Below are 22,992 nucleotides of genomic sequence, written 5' to 3'. Positions count from 1 at the left end.
TCTTTAGATGATCTTAAAAACTGCACTTTGTACTAGTTCATTCCACTTTGGTACTTCAGACTGATGCATGCAAGGACTAAAACAATAAATCCTACTGCAAACTTAGAGCTTCGCACCTGGCAAGAAGGAAAGACACTGCCAGATCTCTCTGAAATAAAAACACAACAAGGCAGTTAGAAATTAAGTGAAATTCTAGAACACGTGAGGCAAGGTGTCTTGTTAATGCCACTGCACAAAGCACGAGAAGAGTTTATCTAAGTAGCGCACACAGTTCTGGGCATTTGCATGCCAGAAGGACTCAATCAAGTGGGACTATATGCAGAAAAGGATATTTGAATTATTGTATTCTGAGAGGCAGTTTGTTTATCCTACCAAAACGAAGAGCCTTTTTGAGCTTTCTGTGTAAACCAGAAGGCAGAAATTGGTGAGGCAAAAGAACTGTGCGTGACCAGCAATATCATTGGTCCAAGGACAAAATATGCTAGTTGGCCATGAATAAACAAAGGTGGAAATTACAAGATTTCTCATCAACAGAGTTGTGAAATTCTGTGGCAGACTACTCAAGAAAACAGGGAGCAGTAAATAGTTTGAAGAGAGAGTCTTATTTGTATCTGGAAGATTGTAACAATCCCTCCATGCCAAAGTTAATAATTCTTGAGAACATCTCAAATAATCCAGTTGCCAAAGCCATAACCATTTATTTCTGCATCTCATATCTTTCAACTGTGTCAAGAGCCTCGTCCCAAAATAGCTCAGACGTTAATTTATGAGGTAGGCTGAGAACTCATTATCTGATGTGGCAAATTGGGGTGAAGTTAAAATACATTTCTAGAGATAGGTGTGGACTTTTTCTTTAGTTCTGATTTACTGCTTTGCTAACTTGTTTATGTGTATGTATAATGTGAGCAGCCTTATATTGAATGACTTTTATCTGACCATTGCAGTGGCAGTTGCTCCTGTGTTTCTGAATTACAAGGGCACTTAAGAAAACCTGTTGATGCAAGACTGTGTCTTGAGTCTAGGGTAAATAAGAGAAAGACAACAGTTCTTGAACTGCAGATCAGATTTAATCCTCCAATCTGATCCATGAATGACGTAACTGAGATCTAATCCCTGCTGCTCAGTTTCCTCACTAAGTGAGATCATACTATTCCATGCTATATCCAAAGTGTTAAATTAGATGTTTTTATTAGACCTGGGTTGATGTTTAAGACATACATTACTGATCTATTGCCTTTTCACAGATTCCTGCAAAAAAATACTAAAAGGTAGCCTACAAAGTTTTAAGACTCTGTATTCCTTTGATACAGAAATTACATAACTGAACAAGATTCAATGGTGTTCAGCACATTTGGTCTTAGAGACAAAAAAACTCAGCCTGCTCTCATCAGGGAGAATTGATGGCTTGCATTCGAGAAGGAATATTACCAACTGGAAAAATTCTTACACTGCTCAGTACCAAGGGAGAAAGGCTACATAACACTGGAAATGTTTGGATTTCAGGATTCCTAGCTGTCTTGGTTTGACTGCAGTTTTAAAAAATTTCCTCCAGCTTTTATTTTTAGAAAACTGTTCTCACTGTGGTGCTCTTTTCCTCATGTTTTTGTTTATGCTTCCTCAGAAGCAATACCTATTTTAAAAGCCAAGAAAACAGGGTAAGCTTTATTTTTTAGCAGTGGCATGGAGAAATTCAGCCTCTTTGTGGAAGGTTTAAGCTCTGTGTGATCAGCCATCTCTAAATAGCAGTAGAAGTTCTGGATTGTCAATTTTCCCTAAATTAGTGCAGTAATCAGCAAATCTGATCTCTCTAAAATAATGTTCAAAGGATTCATTGCGTAATTTGGTCTACAGCATGTTACTCAGCTTGGAAACAATATTTTAGAAGGTGTTTGATCTTGATCCACCACTTTTTTTTTTTTAAAGCACACAAAAAAGGAATAAGAATGATTCAAGAAGTTCTGAAATAATTTAGTTTGTTTCCTATGTTGTTCTTGCAAGTATTTATGCTCTGTAACCAAGAAAAGTGAGAGGACAAGGTGGTCGGAATATGCTGACTACAACTGTAGTTTTTCCAGCAGTGTGCGTTGTACCACGGAAGTAGTTGAGAACTTCCTTCCTCTGCTCATTTATGTTTGTTTGGATAACACATTTAATAGAAGTGGCTATTAGGAGTTTCACCACTTCTGGAAGGGATGTTCAACTGGGAAGTTAAATATGTGAAATACAGGATACCCCCATTTGTTGACTCCTCCAGTTTTTTCCAGACACTTTGGCACATGTCTAATGACTACCTCTATTTTCTGTTTGTTGCCTGAAACCTCAAAGGGGAGATGGAAATTTCATTTAGTCTTAATATTCATTTTACAGTCTGGGACTTTTTTCTGGATCCAATTAAGTGCAGTGGAAGGGTGTGCACAGTAGTGGTGTTGCTAACATTTCCACTGTGGAGTTACATTGTACTGAAAACTGTGTCTCCTAATGTCCTTTGCTATTAGAATAAAATAACAGTTCTGCTAATGAAAAAAGAGCAAGAATATTACTTAAGTAGTGTTACTAAAAGCCCTCCTGTCACTTTTGTGGTGGTATGTCAAAGAGCAGTCCATCCCAGTCTTTCCCAGACTGATGGACTCTTTGATGAAACTCAGTATCTTGATGTGGCCTGTTCTGTTTTCTGTTCCATTTTACTTTGTGTGCTAAGTAAACTGTTATTGGACCAATGCCTGCACCTTCTGTCTAGACTTCAGCTTCATTAGTAAGCAATTAATAAGGCTTACACTTGGAACTTTCCCACCCTTGCTTTCTTCAGAGGCTAATCATATCTCTCCTAAAGAACAATTTCTTTGTTCTTGTTGCTTTATCTGATATTATTAAGCTTAGCTTTCCCAGAATGTTAATAATATGTTTACACAGATTTATTTTTTTGTCCGACACCAGGTCAAGTGCTTTTCCCAATTACTACCATTGCAGTTGGGATGACCGAGATTTTTGACACACCTCTAGCTGCAAAGTCATTTTAACAAAGTTTTGAAAAAGTTGGTGTGAGCAGTCATGAAAACTCGTAGTTGGCAGAGGATAAGGTGCTTTATCTCTGGGAAGCTGATTATAATCCTGACAGAAAAGTAAGGGCTGAAAATCACAAGTAGTTTTGGACAAGCTAGTAGTTTAAATTCACTTTGTAGTTCATTTCCATTGCAATGTTGTTATTGCATGTTATGCTAAAGACTACCTAAATCAAAGATCTTAGAGAGTTACACTGGTTCTGCTTTAATCTTAATATGATGGTGTGCTTTACATCTTCAAAAAATGAGGAATTGTTCTTTTATGAGCTCAAATATTTATTCCCTTTTCAAAAAGACAAAAGAGAAAAGCTTGAGGAAAAAAAAAAATCTATGCAGTAGAAGTTTGTAAAATGCTCAGTTTTCCAGCAGATATTACAATTCTGCTGCATCTTCTCCTGGCTTCCTAAGGGAAATCCTAAGAGAAATTGTAAGAAGTGAGGTCTGCTTCCTCAGTTTTGCATTTCTGTCCAGGTTTGTAAGAGGAGAGAAATTAGACCAATCTGATTGTTAATTGATACAAGCTCTAACTATGTGTGTTTGGATGTTTAGGGACTTCTGGGTGACCGAGGGCCTCCAGGGCCACAAGGCCCCAAAGGAGTTGAGGTAAGATGGAATCCTATCAAGATATTATGTTTAAAAGAAAAAGTTGTGAGGGGTAAGAGGGTTAGACAGCAATGGTTAGGTGTTTATGGTGGTGTCATGTGAAACTTCAAGTTTCTTCTACATTTTGGCAGGTGTTGCAAAGAGGTTTCAGCAGCCTTACAGGGCTGTGCATCCATTATATGGCTTATTTTAGTTATTTCACCAGAATCTCAGATAATATGTGTCCAGAGTTGGATATGGTTCTTTTAGCTAAACTAGGGAGATGGGGGTACAGGGGGGAGGTGGTGGTAGTGGTATGGAGATAGAAACCATATATCAACTTAATTGACAGTATCCTGGATACACTTAAGTAAACAGACCCCTGTTAACTGAACGGGGAGGAAGGCAGCTCTTCATCTTATAAATTTATTGAGTATTCTTAATTCATCGTCAAAATAAATCAATAAAAACTCATGTCTCTTAGGCTAAAAGTAATTAACATTTTAAAATAATCAGTGATTCTGGGGATAGACCTCTAGGCTTCTAAGTAGCTTAATTATGGGCTTCCATGACATATTGAGTGAGTAAAAGCTAACAGTGGCAAAATGATCTGTTTAGTTAAAAGCCAGGAAGCTGCAGGTAGGATTTCTTAATGCCTCTGTTTCCTATTGCTTGCAATTGAAAAGGTTGTGTTCCACTTCCTCCAAAACCTGCAGAAAATCTTCCATATTGAGGAGGATCAATGAACCATAAAATGGTCACAGCATGACATCCTGGCACAGCATTGATACAAAACCATGCTTTAATATAACTGTGTAATGAGTGAACCCTGAAGAGTTAACACTGCAGTTCCCCATCATGCATAATTATATCCATGCACTGCGCAGCACAGGCACAGTGTCTCATTTCTTCTCTTACATACCTCGTAACCCTGACCCCCAGCCTCCCTTCACCCCTGAGAAAAGGCAAGGATAAAACTTGGCAAAATGGCTTGGCTAACTTAGTGGCTGTGCCATAGCAACATGGAAGAGAAAAGCAGGAATGTTCCTACTGCTTTTATAGTCATGAAGTGTCAAATCTTGCTAGAAGAGAGTAACTGCAGGGCAGACAGAGAGGTTGACCCATCATTGCTGAGTCTCTCCCTGCTCAAAATTGTGAAAATATTGCTATAATGGTAGGTATACCAACAGTTTCACAGTCTGTCTGGCTGCATCTCGTGGCTACATAGGCATGGCTTTCTGGCTAATGAATTTGTCTGAAATCAGATTAGTGTCTCTCATAGTGTTTCTATCAAATTTGGACTCAAACACATATGAAGCAGATTTAAGATGATACAGTAAATATAGTTATCTGCAGACTTTCTTTTTAAAGCTAGATTATTGAAGTCATGATTTCTTTCAGGGAGAAGTAGGACCAGCTGGACCTACTGGAGGAGTTGGCCCAAGAGTAAGTATAAGTAATTTTGTTAGAGCAGACTATTTTCAGCAGAAGTACTGCTTAAAAGGTAAGTTTACAGTGCGAAGTGACTGTGTTTAAGTGGCATCTCCTGAATAAATGTCTCTTTCCTCAGCACGTGCTCAAAGCAGAGCTGGGAGGAGAAATGGTTTTCCGTACGAAGGATTTGAAAGGAAATCACAGCCATGGTACATAAAACAAAATTTTTGAAAAGGAAAGAGTCAAGACTACTTATGGTACTCCTCTGAGACAGGTGAAACCACCATGCACTTCCTAGGGACTGAACCAGCTGATATATCAAAATATTTAAATTGGGGAAGAACCCACCATGAGACTTGGCTTACAGGGAGAAATATGAAGGACTGATGCTTTAAGAAATAATTTTCAAACTGATCTGGTAGACAGTTGCTGAAAACAGTAAAGCTGGAATGTCACAATGCTGTTTGTGCTGACATGTTTCAAAAGATAAAAATTTAAAACTAACAACCAGTTTTGCTAGTTGTAAAAACGCACTAGTGTTTAAGATTATTTGAATGGACTTGAAGCTTATTTTTAGAAAAATTCTAACTAGCCTGCACTAGAGACTATGGGAGTGTTGCTAAGTTTATTGAAAGCAATATGATCTTCTGCCTTTACTTGATTTGCTTATGTGTGGTAATAACTGGCTTGGTCTTCATTTTGGATGACTTCTCATTTCTTGCATGAACTTGTGAAAGTCTTTCCCATTGCTTCCTATTGCTATTCCTATGTCATTTTTCCTGTTCATTAGCTAGTCAAAGCTGGGAATTTGTTTTCTGTTAGAAATAATAGCAAAATGCTTATTTGCCCCATGGATTAAGTGTTTTTTAAAAAAATAACTATTTTTTTTAGCTGAGGAAAACATGCAAAAAATTGAACAGAATTTCAAAACACTTTGTGACTCAGTTCAATCTGCCTGAGCTTCAGCCAAGAGCCTCATGGAAATTTTTATTTTGGCTGCATCATACATTGAGTCTCCTCCTTGGGCAGGGTTTCATGGCTCGACAACGTCTCCCATGTTGTGCTGTGGCAATTGGAAAAGAAGATGCTGCAGTGGGTGACTCATGAGCAATGAGACACCTACCTTCACGTTCTTTGTGTCACCAGGCACAGCCACCATTGGCTGGTGTCAGAATGACCCAAGAGGAAAAATTTCTGTGTAACCTAGCAAACTGAAATATTTTTAATCTATTTTGGGTCAGTTTGACCTAAATTATTTTGGGTTTGATTTCTCTCAATGGGAAATGTGTACACCATTGGCGTGTCTTATGGCGCGCTCTCACAACAAGCTATTGAGAGAAGAATGTGTGGATCTGAGGTGGGCCCCAGGGTTGCTGTCTCCAGACATTTTTTAGTAGCTTGCTGGCTAACATCCCCTACTGCAATGAGAGGTAAGGGAAATGGGAATTTTGCTTGATGGGGAGCCCTGCCTGTTTTTCCCCCTCATCCCGGGGCCCATCTGCTCTTGCCTGGATTCTATGGGTTCTGTTGGCTCCAGCTGTTTCACAGTTCCAGGCCAATTTGTTTGCACTGCTGATCTGAACTCTGTTCCCATCTCTGTCCTTGCTTCTTCAGTTCCACTTGTAAAATAGACTCTGTGATTACACTGGAGAGAGAGAGTCCCAATCATGAAGTTGATAAATCTAATATAGTTTAGCAGGACTGAGTCAGTAAGGTGTTGAACACACCTGTCATCTTAAATTATGCTTGCTTGATTGCAATTTTACATTCATTTGATTTACATAGGCTTTGTTTCCATTTTCCATGAAATGAGTTTAAAAAAGGAAATGCTACATCTGAAAGTAAGCGCTATCAAAACTGTGTTGTTACTGAACTAGTTCAATAACCATGAGGGCAGGGGAGGTCTCTGAGCAGGACCTGAAGAAGTAATCTGGCCATGCATGCCCCAAGGCACCATCAGCTGATGTGTCTCTAACTTGGTTTTTTGCAGCCTCCAGGGGTGGGGATTCTTCATTCTCCTTGGCAATCTGCTTCAATTCTTCGCTTGTTTTGCAGACAGTTTTTCTAATGTCTAGCTGTTCTATCTGAAAGTCTTGCCAGAGTCTTTCTCGCTACAACCTTGCTTCCTGTCTTACAGACCTTATTTGTAGGCATGATTAATAGGTTAGTCCTCTTTTCAGCCACTGTTCTCCTGATTTTCCTAGGGTTTGTCTAGACTAGGTAAAGTATCCTTGCAGGTGATATTTTGTAAACCTTTCATTATTCTTATGAAACTGTTCTAGTTTTCTCTTGGACAGTAATTGTTGTGGTTTTACCCCAGCTGGCAGCTAAGCTCCACCCAGCCATTTGCTCGCTCCCCCCCAGCAGGATGAGGGAGAGAATTGGAAGAGTGAAAGTGAGAAAACTAGTGGGTTGAGACAAAGGCAGTTTAATAGGTAAAGCAAAAGCTGCGTGCACAAGTAAAGCAAAACAAGGAGTTCGTTCACTGCTTCCCATTGGCAGGCAGGTGTTCAGCCATCTCCAGAACGGCAGGGGTCCATCATGCAAGACAGTTATTTGGGAAGACAAATGCCATCACTCCAAACATCCTCCACCTTCCTCTTTCTTGCCCTAGCTTTACATGCTGAGCATGACATCATATGGTACGGACTATCCCTTTGCTCAGTTGGGGTCAGCTGTCCTGGCTGTGTCCCCTCCCAGCTTCTTGTGCATCCCCAGTCTACTCACTGGTGGAGTGGGGTGAGAAGCAGAAAAGGCCTTGGCTCTGTGTAAGCACTGCTCAGCAACATCTCTATATTATCAATGCTGTTTTCAGCACAAATCCAAAACATAGCCCCATACTAGCTACTGTGAAGAGAATTAACTCTATCCCAGCCAAAACCAGCACAGTAATGGAGCAGGTTTCTAGTGTTTCTGGAATTCCTCATCTCTTCTACTGTGTAGTTTTAAGGTCAAAGCATTCAGCCCCCAGTTCAGGTTTAGGCATGCGCCAAGCAGGCAGCCATAAATTTTCCCCTCATTTTTCTTCTCCCCCTCCATCCTTGTTTCTAAAATTGCTTTAAAAAATGTGATTGAGACCAAAAAAACATGAGACCCACCTGGTCAATGCTGCCAGGAAAATAGATCGTCCTCTACTGGAACAGAAGGTGAATATAAACCTGCACTTTCATTCTTGGGTCCCACCTTGGAAAAGAATTCCCCTATATCTAAAACAACTGGAGCCAAAACTGAGGATGCTTCCCTCCTTACTCGGGATATATGTCAGGTTCCACAGAGCTTAGCCTCCTTGAATGTCGGAAAAGGTTTTTGAGCTGAATCTGATCACATGATTTGATTTGTCATTCATTCCTTTCTAAACCGTCCTACCCATTCTATTCCAAAGTCAAATACTTAGCCTCTTAAATTGATCCTTCTAAATCAAAAAATGATTTTTTTTAGTATTTCTTTATTTTTCCTGTGAAATACAGTAGATGCCACATTAAAGTGACTGTGTTTATTCGGCTTCCTCCCAATTTACTCTCTTTCTGAAAGGCTATCCAAATACTAACACTGTAACTGTCAGTGTAGCTCAGTGCAAACACTGGTGCATTTTATTATTTTTTTGTATCTTCACTGCTGGAGCAGAAAATGCCTTTAAAAGGGAGGCGATTGTTTTAAACCAGAACTTAAAAAGAAATTGCTGTGAATTGATTCCTTTCTCTGAGATACATGTGTAAAACAAAAGCTGGTATATTTATATAGTCATAGGGTGAGCAGTTCTTCCTGAAGACAGAGGAAACTGCTCTCAAAGCTGCCCCACTCCCCCAGTGCAATATTTTCTGAAGGTGGCTTATGTCTTCCTGTGGGCTAAAGGCATGTGAGGAGCTTGTGGAGCAATGGGAATAGAATGATAGTGAGGGATATGTATTTTAAAATATACACACCTGTATGAACCCATCCCAAGGTGAAAGGAAGCATGGGTGGTTGCTGTTTCCTGAAAGAAAAGGGTAGAACTTTCAGCTAATATTTTAAGAAACAGATGTTTTGTTTGGGATTACCCTGCCCTGGAAGAGTGATTTTCTCAGGGTTTGCAAGCAGAAAAGCAGCCATCCTTAGTTTAACCTTCTGTCAGTGACATGTCCTCCATGTGTAATTTACAGTTGTATTGCATTTCTGTTTAAAGTAAAATCTGTCTGATGCAAAGTGCTTTACCAGTTAAATCCACTTGTTCCATTTTCTGGTCAACTTGCATCTATTCTTTGCAGCTAGTACGTAGCTGGGATACTACAGCCAAGAAACCTTTACAAGTTGTAACTCCAGTTCAGTTCTGATAGGACTAAAATTATCAAGGTAGTTAATAGTGGTCACTAGTTTTCTTTCAATGGATTTTGTTTAAAATGTTTGCTCTCTTAGAAAGACCTTAAGGTTCTTTGCTGAAAAGTAGTTAAACAGCATGTAGTAACCTGCAGATGCCCATCACTTGTTCTTTTCTAAGCCTTGTGGAAAGACATGACTTGCTTTATCTGGGTCTTTCAGAACTTCTCTTCACAGTCTTTTCTCCCTGCGTTCCTGGCTATGCCATGTTTTAACCCATTGGCAAAAACAAAGGTCTGTTCCTAAAGCAGTGATATTTGTTGGAACTTGTAGGGCAAAATGAAATCACTCAGGCAGAGAGAGATAAAAAGGATTAATATGAAGTCATGGAACCTACTAAGACAGTATAATTTTAAGCCTTACAGTTTCTGGGCATCTGAGAAATTTTCTCACACACACATACTGTGCTCTGGAAGATAGGTACAGAGCAGCCAGAGCAAAAGTGCCAAATGGAAACATCCCATCATCTTTTTTTTTAAGAAACCTGTTTGTTATCTGTTGCTTTAGTCGCTCTTGTCTCAGGACAATTGATGTGGAAAGAAAAGTTCTCGTTACAGCATCCTGTGATTTGCAATTATTCAGCCTGCTGGAATAACAGCTGATCACATCCTTTCAGCAGAAATCTGTATCTTTTTTTATACTGAATCATTAAAATGTTTAATTCATTTTCTTTCTCCAGTAGTCAGGCTTCAGCAATCTCATTAGCAACTTGCTCAAGAGCTGGATCCACTCCATCAGACCTTTACTCTTGGGCTAGGGTCTGCTCCTCCTCTGAGCAGATGGGGAATGTTTGTCTAGGCAGGGCTATGCTGTTCACATAACCAAATGGTTTGGCCATGTTCTATGTTATAGAGGAAATATAGTATACCTGGAAGGGAAAAAACCACCTAAAAGTGAGACAATTAAGTTCTAAATGTCTAATTAACAATTCGGGAGAAAAGCATTCTGATTTTTATGCCTTTGTGGGCCTGTGTTAGTCACAACAGAGGGAGGGATGTATCCTGTAAAATGCTTCAAAAATCTTGTCACTTCATGGCCTCCTGCTCCGATTGATGTTGCTGTATTTCTTCCATGTAACAATGTTATTAACAGAGTATCATAGCAGCAAGATCTATTGGCAACAAAATGCTAGTGGAGAGAGATGAGGCTTAAAATAATTGATTCAATGAACAAAGAAGAGAGAATATTTGAGCTGATTTTGTCTCGTTGAGGAAGGACAGTTATCACGCCAGTCCCTGAAGTCTAGACATCAAATTCTGTTAGCGTGAGTCCCTGTTCTGCTGGAATTAGCCAGGAGAGATGACCTTGCCTTTTGTCTCTTTAATAGATTTTTTTTTTTAAAGTGAAATTGAAATGTGTTTGATTCTTGGATTGTGACTTTTTCCTTAGTGTTAACTGCTGTAACTACAAATTCTGCTTCCTGTGCTAGTATTTGCTGTAATAATCAACAGTGTAATTTCAGATGTAGATTTATAAATACACTTGTTTCAAATGCTGGCATTAAATATTACGAAACAGTTCGCTTTTGAGTGCACATATTTGATAAATACAGAAATTGGGATGAAATTGTCTTTTAAATATAAAATATTTAAAATAGTTTATTCTAATAATTATTTTAGGGAAAGCCAGGACAGAAAGGTTACGTAGGTGATCCTGGACCAGAAGGCTTAAAGGTAAGTGGTGATTTTGTGTATGAAATAAAATGTGTTTGGAGTATCAACTGTGCACAATTATACACTGCTATATACAGTGGTATGCCAGTGAAAGGCTACGAGTGCACATGCTTCCTTATAATGTAAACATATATCATACTGGTGATTCTGCTCTCTTGCAAGTTCCCAGTTTGGAAAAGAACAAAACTACGCAGCTTGAGGAGACAGGGATGTGTGAGCAAAGACAGCAGCTGTTAAAATGAGATCTAGCTGCCTGAGGATGTGAGGGTGGCTGGGCCTGAGAACAACAAGGGACCTGGGCAATTCCTGTCCTGGCAGAACTGCAGGGCATGAGGAGGGATGAGATGAAGTACTGCAGTTTGAAAGAGGAGCTTGTGGCAGCAGAATTTCTCTGTGCTAAGTTGCAATCTGAGTAAACAGTAGCCAAATCCCTGTTTGTCAGGGCACTGAGATTACAGTCGTAGCCAGATAATTAATAGTGTGTATCCACCTAGCTTCCACTTGTAAAATACATAGCAAAATGTTCTGGAGTTACGTAATGTGACTTGCAGAGTTATTAAGGGGAACAGAATTAATTAATCTAATACTTAATGTCAGTTCCAAGCTTTTGGGGAGAGGGGAACAAGCTGAAGTCATTCAAATGTCAATTTTCCTAATATTTCAAAACAAATTAAGTTATCAATAATGTGCATTGGTAACACTTTTTAAGCAGTTGTGAAATAATGAAGGTAATTTGCTGAAAGGAAGATTTAAATAAACCCAAAATAATTCATTTATAGTATTTGCTGACTTAATGTATTTAGTGTGCCCTTAATACATAGTTTTCATTTTTGTGGGCAAGTCCTAAATACATTAGGACAGTGTTTACATCTTTTTTACAAAATCAAAATCAGCCACTGACAAAATGAAATTTTTGCTGGTTGGTTAATTTTAGCTATTAAAGTTTTAATTGGCAGATGTCATTTAGAAAATAAAGAGGCTTCTCGGAAAATAGACGACTTCAATATACACATATGAAAGAAATTACTTTTCTAATGAACTACATCATCTGGTTTCTACATTTAACAGGGAGAACAAGGAGACCAAGGAAACCTTGGAAAAACTGGTGAAGCAGTAAGCTTGAATTCTCTTTCTGGCTTTATTTTTAATTCTATGTTTATTTGAGAGTGAATGAGTAATTTGTTGCAGTAATGTTCTGATGAAGTTTGCCTTTCTTTGAAGCTTTATTATATTATCTATAGTTTTGTGGTCTTTCAGAATCATGCTGTTTAAAGAAATTCTCCATTTTAAGTATTTTCCAGAGTTAATTCTGCTTTTTTCCTAATAGGTTGAGTGAACATTACAGGTGGTTGTAGGGATCTTCCAAAGCACGTTCGAGTAAATGAACAAGCAATCCTTTTCCATTGAAATTGTTTGAGAGGCTACATTTAGCCTGAGATGTATTTTGCAGACTCATTCTGTCTGCCCTCCATAAAATCAGAGCTCAAGGTGACCTTGAGGTGACATGTAGTCCATCCTCTACTGCCTAGGCAGGATCAGTTATCTTTATATCACTCCTGACAAATATTTGGCTAACCAGTTACTAAAAAGCTCCAAGAACAAAGGCTCCATGACCTGCAGGCAGCCTGGGGCTTCTCTGTATTTTTAAAAAGTTCTTCCAATTGTATAGCCTGACTCCCTTCTGCTGGAAACAGCATTTTACAAATGGTGGTTATTGTGTGCCCCCTTCACTCTTACTTTCAAGGCTAAACAGTCACGATTCACTTAGCCTTTCATGTTTTCAAGATAAAGTCACATTCTTACTCTCCTGTAGCCTGTTTCTAATTCATCTAAACATCTATGACTCTAGCTTACTGCCCAAACCGTTCAGACTGCTGAGAGAAAGGAAAAATTCCTACTTACAAGCTGTATTCTTGTAAGAATACATTTTTGCAACAGCATGTTGCTGTTCAATTTGTAATCCACAGTCTCCAATCCTTCTTTTTTTAGTCATTATTTTACCTAGTTCTTCTGTTGTAGGTTTTGGGGTTTTTTTAGTTTATCACTTAAACATACTGCCTTGCAATTCTCTCTGCTTAATTTCATCCCAAGCCCTTTTGTATTTTTAACTTCTGTTTGGGAATTATGAGCAGGTGTGAGCTTGTTGACCAATGCTTGAGTTACCCATATGTTGTGTAGAACCTGATTATATTGGTTTTGTTTCTTGAGTTAATGTATGCTGAGGAGAGATACCATACACTGGTTTGGGCTCAGTGCTGTACTATTTGCTGTCCTCATTGTCTGCAAAATACCAAGCGGATGTACCCCAGGCAGCTCATCAAATGTTTGGTTACCGCTGGAATTTTCAGAACTGCTTCTAAGTCAAGTCCAGCTACTCTGTGCACTCTGAAGACACTGTGCACCAGGGAGGGGACTGAGAAGCTGGACTCTCATCAGTTAAAAGTATCTGCTTAGGAACTAGTAATTCCATATAATGTCATAAGTTCCACTTAAAAGCCAGCATATCTCTAAATGTAGCAAGTATACTTAACAGCAGCTTGATCCATAGCTTTGTTCAGCAGTTTACACATAGCAAAACCTTCATTTTGTTAGGCTGGGATCAGAGCTGTAAAGCAATAGTTTCCATTCCTTATGATACCATTTGGAAAATATGGGAGGTTTTTTTATATTGCTGAATGATTAGGGCAAATGTGGGTGTATGGGTACTGAAGAATGGATGTCACAGTAGAGGAGAATCATAACACTATGTTACTTTTATGGAGAGATGTAGAAATTACTCTGTGCAGGGACACAGTAATATAATCTGTCCATACACCCAGCGTTCCTCTGATAACATTACACTTTTGTGGTTTGGGGTTTTTTTTCCAACAGTGTGCAAAATGAAGCTTTTATTACATATAAATTGTGTTTTTCAGCCTGTAACATGTCAGGGAAAATAGATAGCATTTACTCTGTTTTACATTGCCACGTGCCCCAAAATCCTCAGCAAAAGACAGCTAAGCTCAATCTTAAGTTACTACGTTAATAATAGTACCTAAAACAATCACAGAAGCTAGTTACTTAACCTTAAGTTCCTGGATTTGTCATGGGCTTTCTTTTGCTTCTCAGTGAACTCGAATTCAGTGTGCACATTTTTCCACAAATCAGATATTTTGTATGAACATAATATCATTCACCACTAAATGAGCTCCATTCTAATACAAATGTGATATTCACTAGCTCAAATATATGGTCAATGATTATATTTTGCAGTGATGATTAGTAAAATAATCATACTAACTGCTTAACTGTAGTCAGGAACAAGCTGCAAGAATAAAATAACAAATATTCTTTGTGCTGAAAGAGGGGATGTTGCAGCCACATTACAGTGTTATAAAGAAAGATAGTTATGGCCCATCATTAATTACCACTTCCCACACTTGCTGTTTGACAATTTGCATATGATACAGGATGATATGAGATACAAAGTAGTTTATACGCTATTGATAAATACTCTTTATTTTTACTTGTGGATTATAGAATGTCTTCTGCTTTATGTACATGCATTTTAATCAAATGAGCTTCAAAGGCCCTTGAACCCATTTTATTGCCTTTGTATTACCTGGCAGCAGAGGAGTAACACCCACTGCATGGTCTTTAGGGGGATAATATATATTTTTAGGGGGATAATATTTATTGTGGTTAAGGCCAATGGTAAAATACCAAGAGCAGGAGACCGCCTTTCAAACACAGCAGAACTCACAGGAAGACTTTCAACATCTCTTCCCTTTACTATATTCACCACTGTAATCTGTAACAGTTAAGCTTTTCCTAAGTAAATTGAAAAGTACTAGCAGGAAGAGGATGCTTTTTTTCCTCATATGCAGAAAATGGTTTTATAGATGTGAGCCCTGATGCAAAATATTAACTTCTGTACACTTTGGACATGTTTTTTTACTGCCAGCTTCTGTTTGTAACAAGTAATTTTTCTTTTCCTCGGTGTGCAGAGAGAATCCAGACTTCCTAATTCACAGATAAATCCACTCCCTGCTATTCAGTATTGGCTCTGGTGGCATACGTGGTGACGCGAGGGCGTCTCTGGAATCAAACATGGCATACACACACACACAAAAGTTTGAAAAACTAAAGATAAACTACAAGAGCAAAGTACACGTGCTGCTAGCTGCTGTGACAGATTTTGAGATGGAGCCCAAAAGACAATATGGAGTACGGCATCTGTCTTTGTTGATGCCTTGTGAAGTTTGTCTTACCAGATGCTTGGCAATACCAAATACAAAGAGGATTTGTATAAATAGCACTAAACAATGTGCAATCACTGTACAATTTATTAAATAGTAAAGGTAAAGAGAAAAAGAAATTACTAAAAAGTTGATAGGAATTCCAATGTCTTATAAAATTCTGTGTTTGTGGTTTCTTCCATCTGCACCACCCTAAAAAGTTGATAGGAATTCCAATGTCTTATAAAATTCTGTGTTTGTGGTTTCTTCCATCTGCACCACCCCACTCCCCCTTTGGCTTATCTATTGTTTGTTGTTCGTTCATGGTCTTTATTGACTGAGTTCTTCAAATTACAGAATATGATCTATGTTTTTAAGCCTGTGGTTGAAATATACAATACTTGGGTTTTTTAGCAATGGGGAATCCATCACAGTATTCCAGTTCTCCAAAACAAAATTAGTGCATTTCCTGAATAAGCTGTCAAAAGAAGCAATTTCGCAATAATAAATCCTGTAACTGTTGATTTCATAGCAAATTATAACATGAAGCCCATGTATTTGTCTGCTATTGATACCAAAGAGTTGCACTGATATTTTTCTTCTGTTTCTTTCCATTTTCTTACTTTTCCTGGTATCATCCATCTTCTGTCTTTGACTAATACATCTGTCACCGCTGCTTGAGGTTCCAAAATAGTTATTGCTTTTCTGTAGCAGCTTTTCCAAGTCAAGTACTGCTTAATATTTGCTTAGAAAAATACAGATGGCAACTGTGCACAAGCAGGGAAGTTTCAACAGCAGGAGATTGGAACATAATGCTTGGTTATTCAGTCTAGTAAGATGGGATATGTGATGAAATACAGCTTTGTCAATAGGCTAGAAGCCATATTGTCCAACATTTCTTGGGTCACGTGAAGCTGCTGACTCTTCAGAGCACATTTTTGCCAAAGTATTTCTGGATATTTGTCCACTGTGGAAATAGAGTAGTTTAAATTTATAAAATATTCACTAGATAGTATGTGATCTAAGCATACAAAATCCAATTGCACATGTCAGCAAAGCGAGATTTTCCTCCCCTAAACCAAGGCAATCTTCTCAGTAGCTGAAGTGGTTGTTTCCTTTGGCATGACTTTCAAAAGATTTTGTCTCATCAGCAGTGTAAATTTGCTCTGCCCGCTGTCCCTTACTTCTCACTATCTTAACCAATCCCTCTTCAAGCATCTCAAATAACCCGTCTGTGTTAGTGTCAGAGATGATTTAAGAAAATGATTCATTGCTCAACTGTTATGGCACAAAATTGAACTCATCTGAACTTAAAACAGTTGCTTGTCAGAATTGTGTTACTGCTGGGTAACGCTAGTGTTTACCCAGACAAGGCCATACTGAATAACTAAGTGCAAGTTAATTCCAATTTCTCCTTGCCAGCTCCATTACAGAAATTCAGCCCTTGGCCCATACGCTTCTGAATTAGAAATCACTGATGTTTATACAGGTATTGAGACAGAGGGGTAGAACTGTCAGCTGCAGCATGTACAACTGGTGTCAAAAGGACAAACTAAAATAAGCAGAGTTCTTGAACACAAATCCTAGAAAAATAATCTTCAAAGACTCGGCAAAGTTACATGTCAGCAAGTTTGCCCAGTTGCAAATAGTTTTTCAAACAGCAAAAGAGAAACCAAGCTGAAATGAGTAGTGCTTCCCCCTGCAAAAAAAAAAAAAAAAAAAGCTACAAAGAATAGAAAGTTACAATCCAGCAAAGAAAAAAAAAAAGCAGTCAATGGCAGAAAATGGTCAGCCTGTGAGAGTCAGTGGGAAGGCAAGAAAATACTGCAGTCAGGCCATGTGCATAGGAGTTGAGTTGCTTTTGAGAAGAATTCCCATAAAGTAATTACCACATCTCCTGCAGAGGTAAAATTTAGCTGGATTAGGCACCAGGGATGCTTAATTCATGGAGAATGGAAACTGCAATTCCTCTTGCTTGAAGAAAAGATTAAATGGGCTTTAACTGATGTTTTCAGGATGTTCAGTAGAAGGAGTTCTTTGAACTATGATGAGAAGTCTGGGCTTTGGGGATATGCAAACGAGAACTGTAAGCCATAGGCCAAAAGAAAAATAAATTGAGGAAAACCTTTTTTTTCAAAGCCTGGTGAATGTACGGGGTATTGCCAAGGGCTTCAGAAGAAGGAACTAGTTCAGCTGCTTTCAGAAACCTATTGGATACAGATTAATGTAAGTTCTATGAAGATCTTATGATGAATGGTAATAATGATACTTCTACATCTATGTTGTACTTGGTTTTACTCTAGATGAACTTATATACTATCATTGCTGCTAGGTCTTTCTCTCAAGAGGAATGGGGAAACAGGTTACAATATCAGAGGTTAGCTTTTCCAAACTGTTGCTTATTTTTCTTGAAGGACTTTTTGCTAGTAGTGCTCTTCATCAGCTAGTTTCAGCTGCCGTATTGCCCCACAGAATACGCGCAGCCCCACACCCTTTATGGTTTTGCAAGTTAGGAGTAACACCCTAAGTCAGTCAACACTCTCTATATCATTAAGAACAGTCAAAGATAAGGATAATTGTTCAGTGTGAGATTTGTTACTCAAGGAAAAAAAAACCAACCCACCACTAGTTAAATGCATAAATCTAAATAATTTTTATCCCGATTCAGTTTAGCTAAGATACGACTCTCTGGAATAATATCTACCTTCAGAAGAATTTTTATTTTCCCTTTGTACAGATTACAAAATGCTACCAATGTGAACTTGACAGTCAAAACCAAGAATTTCTATAACTGTCATTATTCTGATATATTCTTGGAAAGTGAAAATACTTCAAATTTGGATGGAGTTTGTGTCACCCAATTCACTTCATGTAATCTCCATGCTGCTTATGGCAAATAGACTATGTAAAATGCAGTATGCTTCCCAGCGAGTGACCCATGTCCTGACTGCCACTGTGGTACTGACCTCAGGCTGCCTCTTTATCACAGTCATTTAAAGGACTCACATAGAAATGGAACCCTTGCAGATCTAGAACATCAGAAAAGCGTACCAGTCTTCCGTTCTTTTCCTGACCAAGAGAGGAATTTAGCCTTTCCAGGGAGTCGGATGCTACTTGTGTAGTAGTTATTTTGCAACTGTGGTGGTGTTTTCCCACCACCCAATCGATATCTTTATATCCATACTTATTTGCATGCCCAAGTGATTTTGCAGCACTAAAATATAAGAAAAATGTTTAAGGCTATTTTAGCAATAATCAAGGATAAGTTGTTCCAGCATGCATTAAATTTATTCAATAACAGTGTAGGTATTGGCACAAATCCAATCTTTTCACTGTTTGTCCCTTTTACTGTCTGTCTGAATTTTAACTGAAGTATTTCATGTACTCTATAGTGGTTTGGGAAGAAAAATGGAGGAATAGTATCTGCACATGGCATCTGCAATTTGACTTCCAAGGTTTTACCATCCTGCTGCCACTTTGTAAGCTAGCTTCCTTTAAATGCAAGTGTTTCTCTGCATAACTCTATCAAACAGAATTACCCTACCTTACACTGGTGTTACTGGAAGCAAAATTTAACCCATTTATTTCTTTCCTAAAACTGCTGTAGATTAAGCAGTGATTCCAGTACATTTTGCCTTTCAAATATTCAGGTTGTTGCAGTTTTGAGTCCTTTAAGAAAACCTGAGTGAAACATCAGCTGTGAGGTACAAATACGGTGGGTCTCTGCTGGTCCTCCCCTGGCAGTAAAAAAGCATAGATTTTCACTCAGATTATCACCTCTGGTTGACTACCAAGTAACTTTCTCAACAGACAGAAAATGCCAATGAAACAGATGGCCAGATGTCAGTGTTAAAAAGAAGAATATAGCATCTGCCTTTAAAATATTAGACTTCCCAACATAATCGTGGGTAAAGCAGCTACAGATCTTGTGGTCACTTCAGAACATTTTCAGTACTGTGGTTGTGAGGTAGGAAATAGTTTCTAAAGTTTAGAGGTAGAACCACCAGCTTGAATAATGAAAAAGGACCACACAACCAACAAGCAGGATCACTATGTGGCATGCATACAGCAGTTTGCACAGCTGTCAGCCAAGAGCTCGTCAGATGCCCAGGTCTGACATGGGGCAATTTTCTAGTCTACTCTTGCATTTTGATAACTCAAACTAAAGTGCCATTAGAGGGTGAATGTAGTATTAGTCACTAAGTGATTCAAAAGTAACTAATTCGGTAATTAAACTGACAGTGTACTGTAAGTAAACACATCACTTTATATTCTTCATTTAGCCTTTCAAATAATCCAAATTACTGGAGTTTCTCCTTTCTGTGAGAAAATACATCCTCCACAATTGATCATGTTTCCCAGTGGTCTAGAGACAGGGCTTTCTTTAAAACTTTAGGTTATTCTGACCTCTAAGTGCAGGATACTAACAGCTGCTCCGTTCAGTTCGTGCCTGATACTGGTACAGTAGTAAGCAAATATTCTACACAAAGGCTCTATTGAAAGTCTGTAGTTTCAAAAGCCTGCCTGTGGTTCTGCAATATACTGGTTTTGATCAGATCAAAAATAGTCACACAAAAGCACTGATCTGATACAAATTCACCCAGAAATCTATGACTGGCAGGGCTTTTTGTTCCATAGCAGGTATCAACTGTTCATAATGCCTCCTGTCTCACAGATCACCTTTTGTTCTACTGCAGATGATATGAATGATATGCATCATTCTTTCGTCCTAATTTTTGTCCAGGCCTGATCTAGGTCACATCTGTTAGCATGCATGCGCAGATCCACTATTAGTGCCTGTGATACCAGAGTCCAGATGGGTTGGTTTAAAAAATATTTATAAGTACCGTTATGTCCAGCTAGCAAAACTGACCTTAGAGTAATATTTATTTCTTAGAACTTTATTTTTATAATATTATGAGTTGTACAGGTATTTTTCTTTCTATCAGCTAAGTATAAAATAGAAGCTGATTGTTAGAGCACCTACTTTTCTTCCTCCTCCTGTCCCTCACCCTTGATTATCTTTTTAACATAAGTAGTTGACTTGAATCTTCAAGGATCCTCAAGTAAATTTTGATCTGTTAAAATCAAACCTAAATGTTAGCTCATTTGGGGTTTTTTGAGTACCATGCCAAAATGTATAAAGTCCTTCCCAAACTATGAAGCTGATGGAGTCTTAAAGAAATGTTTAAGTGGGAATCTTAATGAGCAGGCAGAGATTATGATATTGCTGAATGCTGTATCTGAAGTGTTTCAGCACAGATTCAGGAGAAATTTCAAAGAAAATTAATTGGAAATACCAAAAATGTTCTTAGAGAAATGCTGTTGTGGCAAGACAACATTATAAACTTACTTGTATCATCTCATTAAATGATGTTGAGTAAAAATGTTAGAAAATGCTGAATTCTAAATAACTTTGGACTGGAACATTTTCAGTTAACACAGCAGAACTTGTGAGTGTACAACCTGACAGGTAACTGCTTCCACAGGAATGTTTGGAACCAGCTGAATATTCATTTCTCACTACCAAGCTTTTCAATGGATTACTCTATACTTGGGTTTGTGTTAAGTATACAATGTGTTTTCAATTACTCAGCCACGGTCCAGTTTATAACACAGAGCATATGCTCTGGCAAGATGTTTTTGTCTTTCTCAGTGCATGTGTTAGTTCTGAGATCTGGTCTCTGATTAATTTTCCACAAAAATGCTCCTGTCAGGAAGGTTTCTAAAATGCTGTTATTGTCACTGGAGAGTTTTACACAAATCCTTGTAAATGAAAGCTTATGATTATTTTTTTAATAAGGTTTAAAAGCATGATTTTTTTTTTAAAGATTTGAGGGGGTTTTTCCTTTACTTTTCTGTTGCCTAATACATTCAACTTGATTTTTGGAATCCACCACTGCTTTCCAAAGGGTTGAAAGGATGCTGGAAGACACTGCCTCAACAAACCTGCTTTGGACTGTATTCATCCTCGTACATAAGAATGAGAAAGAGTTGAAACCTCAGTCCAGTCTTAGTGACTGGTCTCTGTAATAAACCAATCCAAATTTGGGATTTAAGGGGCCACGTGATCTTTAAGAAACTCCATAGGGAAAACAGTACCTTATAGCTAATGTATTGATGGAACAAGATGTTTTGCTCTCTGATTGCACTTTTTCTTCACTGTATGCTACTAGTTGTTTTAAGGACCAAAATTATATTCCTAAGTAAGCTTTTTCCCCCACTCTTGCCTCTGCACATACCTACCCTATCTTTATCCCAGTCTCAGATACTTGCCCTCTGTTTTGGCTGGAGGAGTGGAGGAGGATTTAGTTAACCTGTCATGAACTTCTTTTCCTTTCATTCCTCTTGAAGTCTCTATTGCCTTTTACCATTTCACTGACTTCAATTCTTACTGCCATCTTGACTATTTTTGCTTTCCATATATATTCACTTCCATTCATGCAGAGGTTTTTTCCCATCTTTTGTATGAACAAAAATCTACTTTCTTCTTTTAGCATTTTTACTGTAAATTTTCTTTACTTTCTTTTGAGGAATAGTCAGTGTCTAGGAAGCTTGCTACTTAATAGCCATTTTTTGTCCTCGTTCTGGAAGGTGGTGTAGGCTAGACCTACTGTGCTGGGTAACACAACAGCATGTTCACAATCACTGTTTCTCAGTCATTCCTTCTCTTTCAGACCAGAGCAACTAAGTAAAAAGACAATACTTTTGAATTGAAAAGGGGACTTGATTAGGGGCTGTATTGTAAACGCTTCACTGCTGGTGTGAGGCACAGCTATCTGTCTTTCTAATCAGTGTCTTCAGTCCTGTAAACAGTGTGGCATTGGCTGGGAGATCAGGAGTGTCTCTGTGGATGGAGAATAGGTCTGAGTTACATCTTGGCTCTGATTATGTTTTCTGTCCTTTCTGGAATAAGAGAATCAAAGTGATTAGTCTTTAGCCTTTTGAAACCATACCTCCACATCCCTTATCTTGATGAGGGTAGTTCTTTGTCTCTCAGATTTCTGCCTGGTGCTGAGGCCCACAGTTGGCCATGACTGGTAGCAGTGGTAGCTTTCGTTCTCAGAGTTCGTCATGGAAGTTCCTCATTCCTGCCAGTGACGTCTGCACATCACCTTAGTGCCAGTATCACCAGGACAAATCTTTGGCTGCTGCCAAGAGACATCTCAGTTCTGACATATAATACACAAGTTCTCACGCATAACACACTGGTCCAGCAGCCAAAGAGATTCCTGTCTATCTCTTTAGCCCCTTCCAGAAAGTAGTTTGTGCCAGTATTGTCAGCCTCAAAGGCAGCTGTATCAATGGCTTATTGCAATATATTTAAACTGTGAGATTTCTAGAGGAGCTAGCAGTCCAAGAAAATAAGAAGCCATCATAAAGCCTTAGTTACTTTGCACCTGTTACGTTAGAGTACTTGAGGCTGAACTCTATTGAAATTATACAGGTAAAAGCTAAAAAAAAAGGTGGATTTTTTTTTGGTTTGGGTTTTTTTCCTGAAAGCAGAGATCTCAGACTGGAATGTTGTCTTTCTGCTATGATACTATTTCTATAGAATAAACTATTACTAAGCTCTTGAAAGGAATACAAGCTGTCTAGTGAGCTCAGAAATAATGCTTTTTTTTAAAAAAATCTCACTTAAGTGCCAGTGTAGTGCTGCTTAAGTTAGTACAT

General features: G+C 38.4%; 1 protein-coding gene across 1 annotated transcript in view; it reads left to right on the top strand.

Annotated features, from left to right (window-relative positions):
* COL24A1 (collagen type XXIV alpha 1 chain) overlaps nucleotides 1–22,992 on the top strand; it is a 149,685-nt gene that overhangs the window by 70,000 nt on the left and 56,693 nt on the right. The window contains 4 exon segments of the mRNA XM_075759848.1: nucleotides 3,609–3,662; nucleotides 5,043–5,087; nucleotides 11,048–11,101; nucleotides 12,170–12,214. Coding sequence (XP_075615963.1) covers nucleotides 3,609–3,662; nucleotides 5,043–5,087; nucleotides 11,048–11,101; nucleotides 12,170–12,214 — 198 coding nt within the window.

Source organism: Balearica regulorum, chromosome 8 (assembly GCF_011004875.1).
Source record: "Balearica regulorum gibbericeps isolate bBalReg1 chromosome 8, bBalReg1.pri, whole genome shotgun sequence".
In the NCBI taxonomy this organism is placed as follows: domain Eukaryota; kingdom Metazoa; phylum Chordata; class Aves; order Gruiformes; family Gruidae; genus Balearica; species Balearica regulorum.
This window is presented reverse-complemented; position numbering and strand designations above follow the sequence as displayed.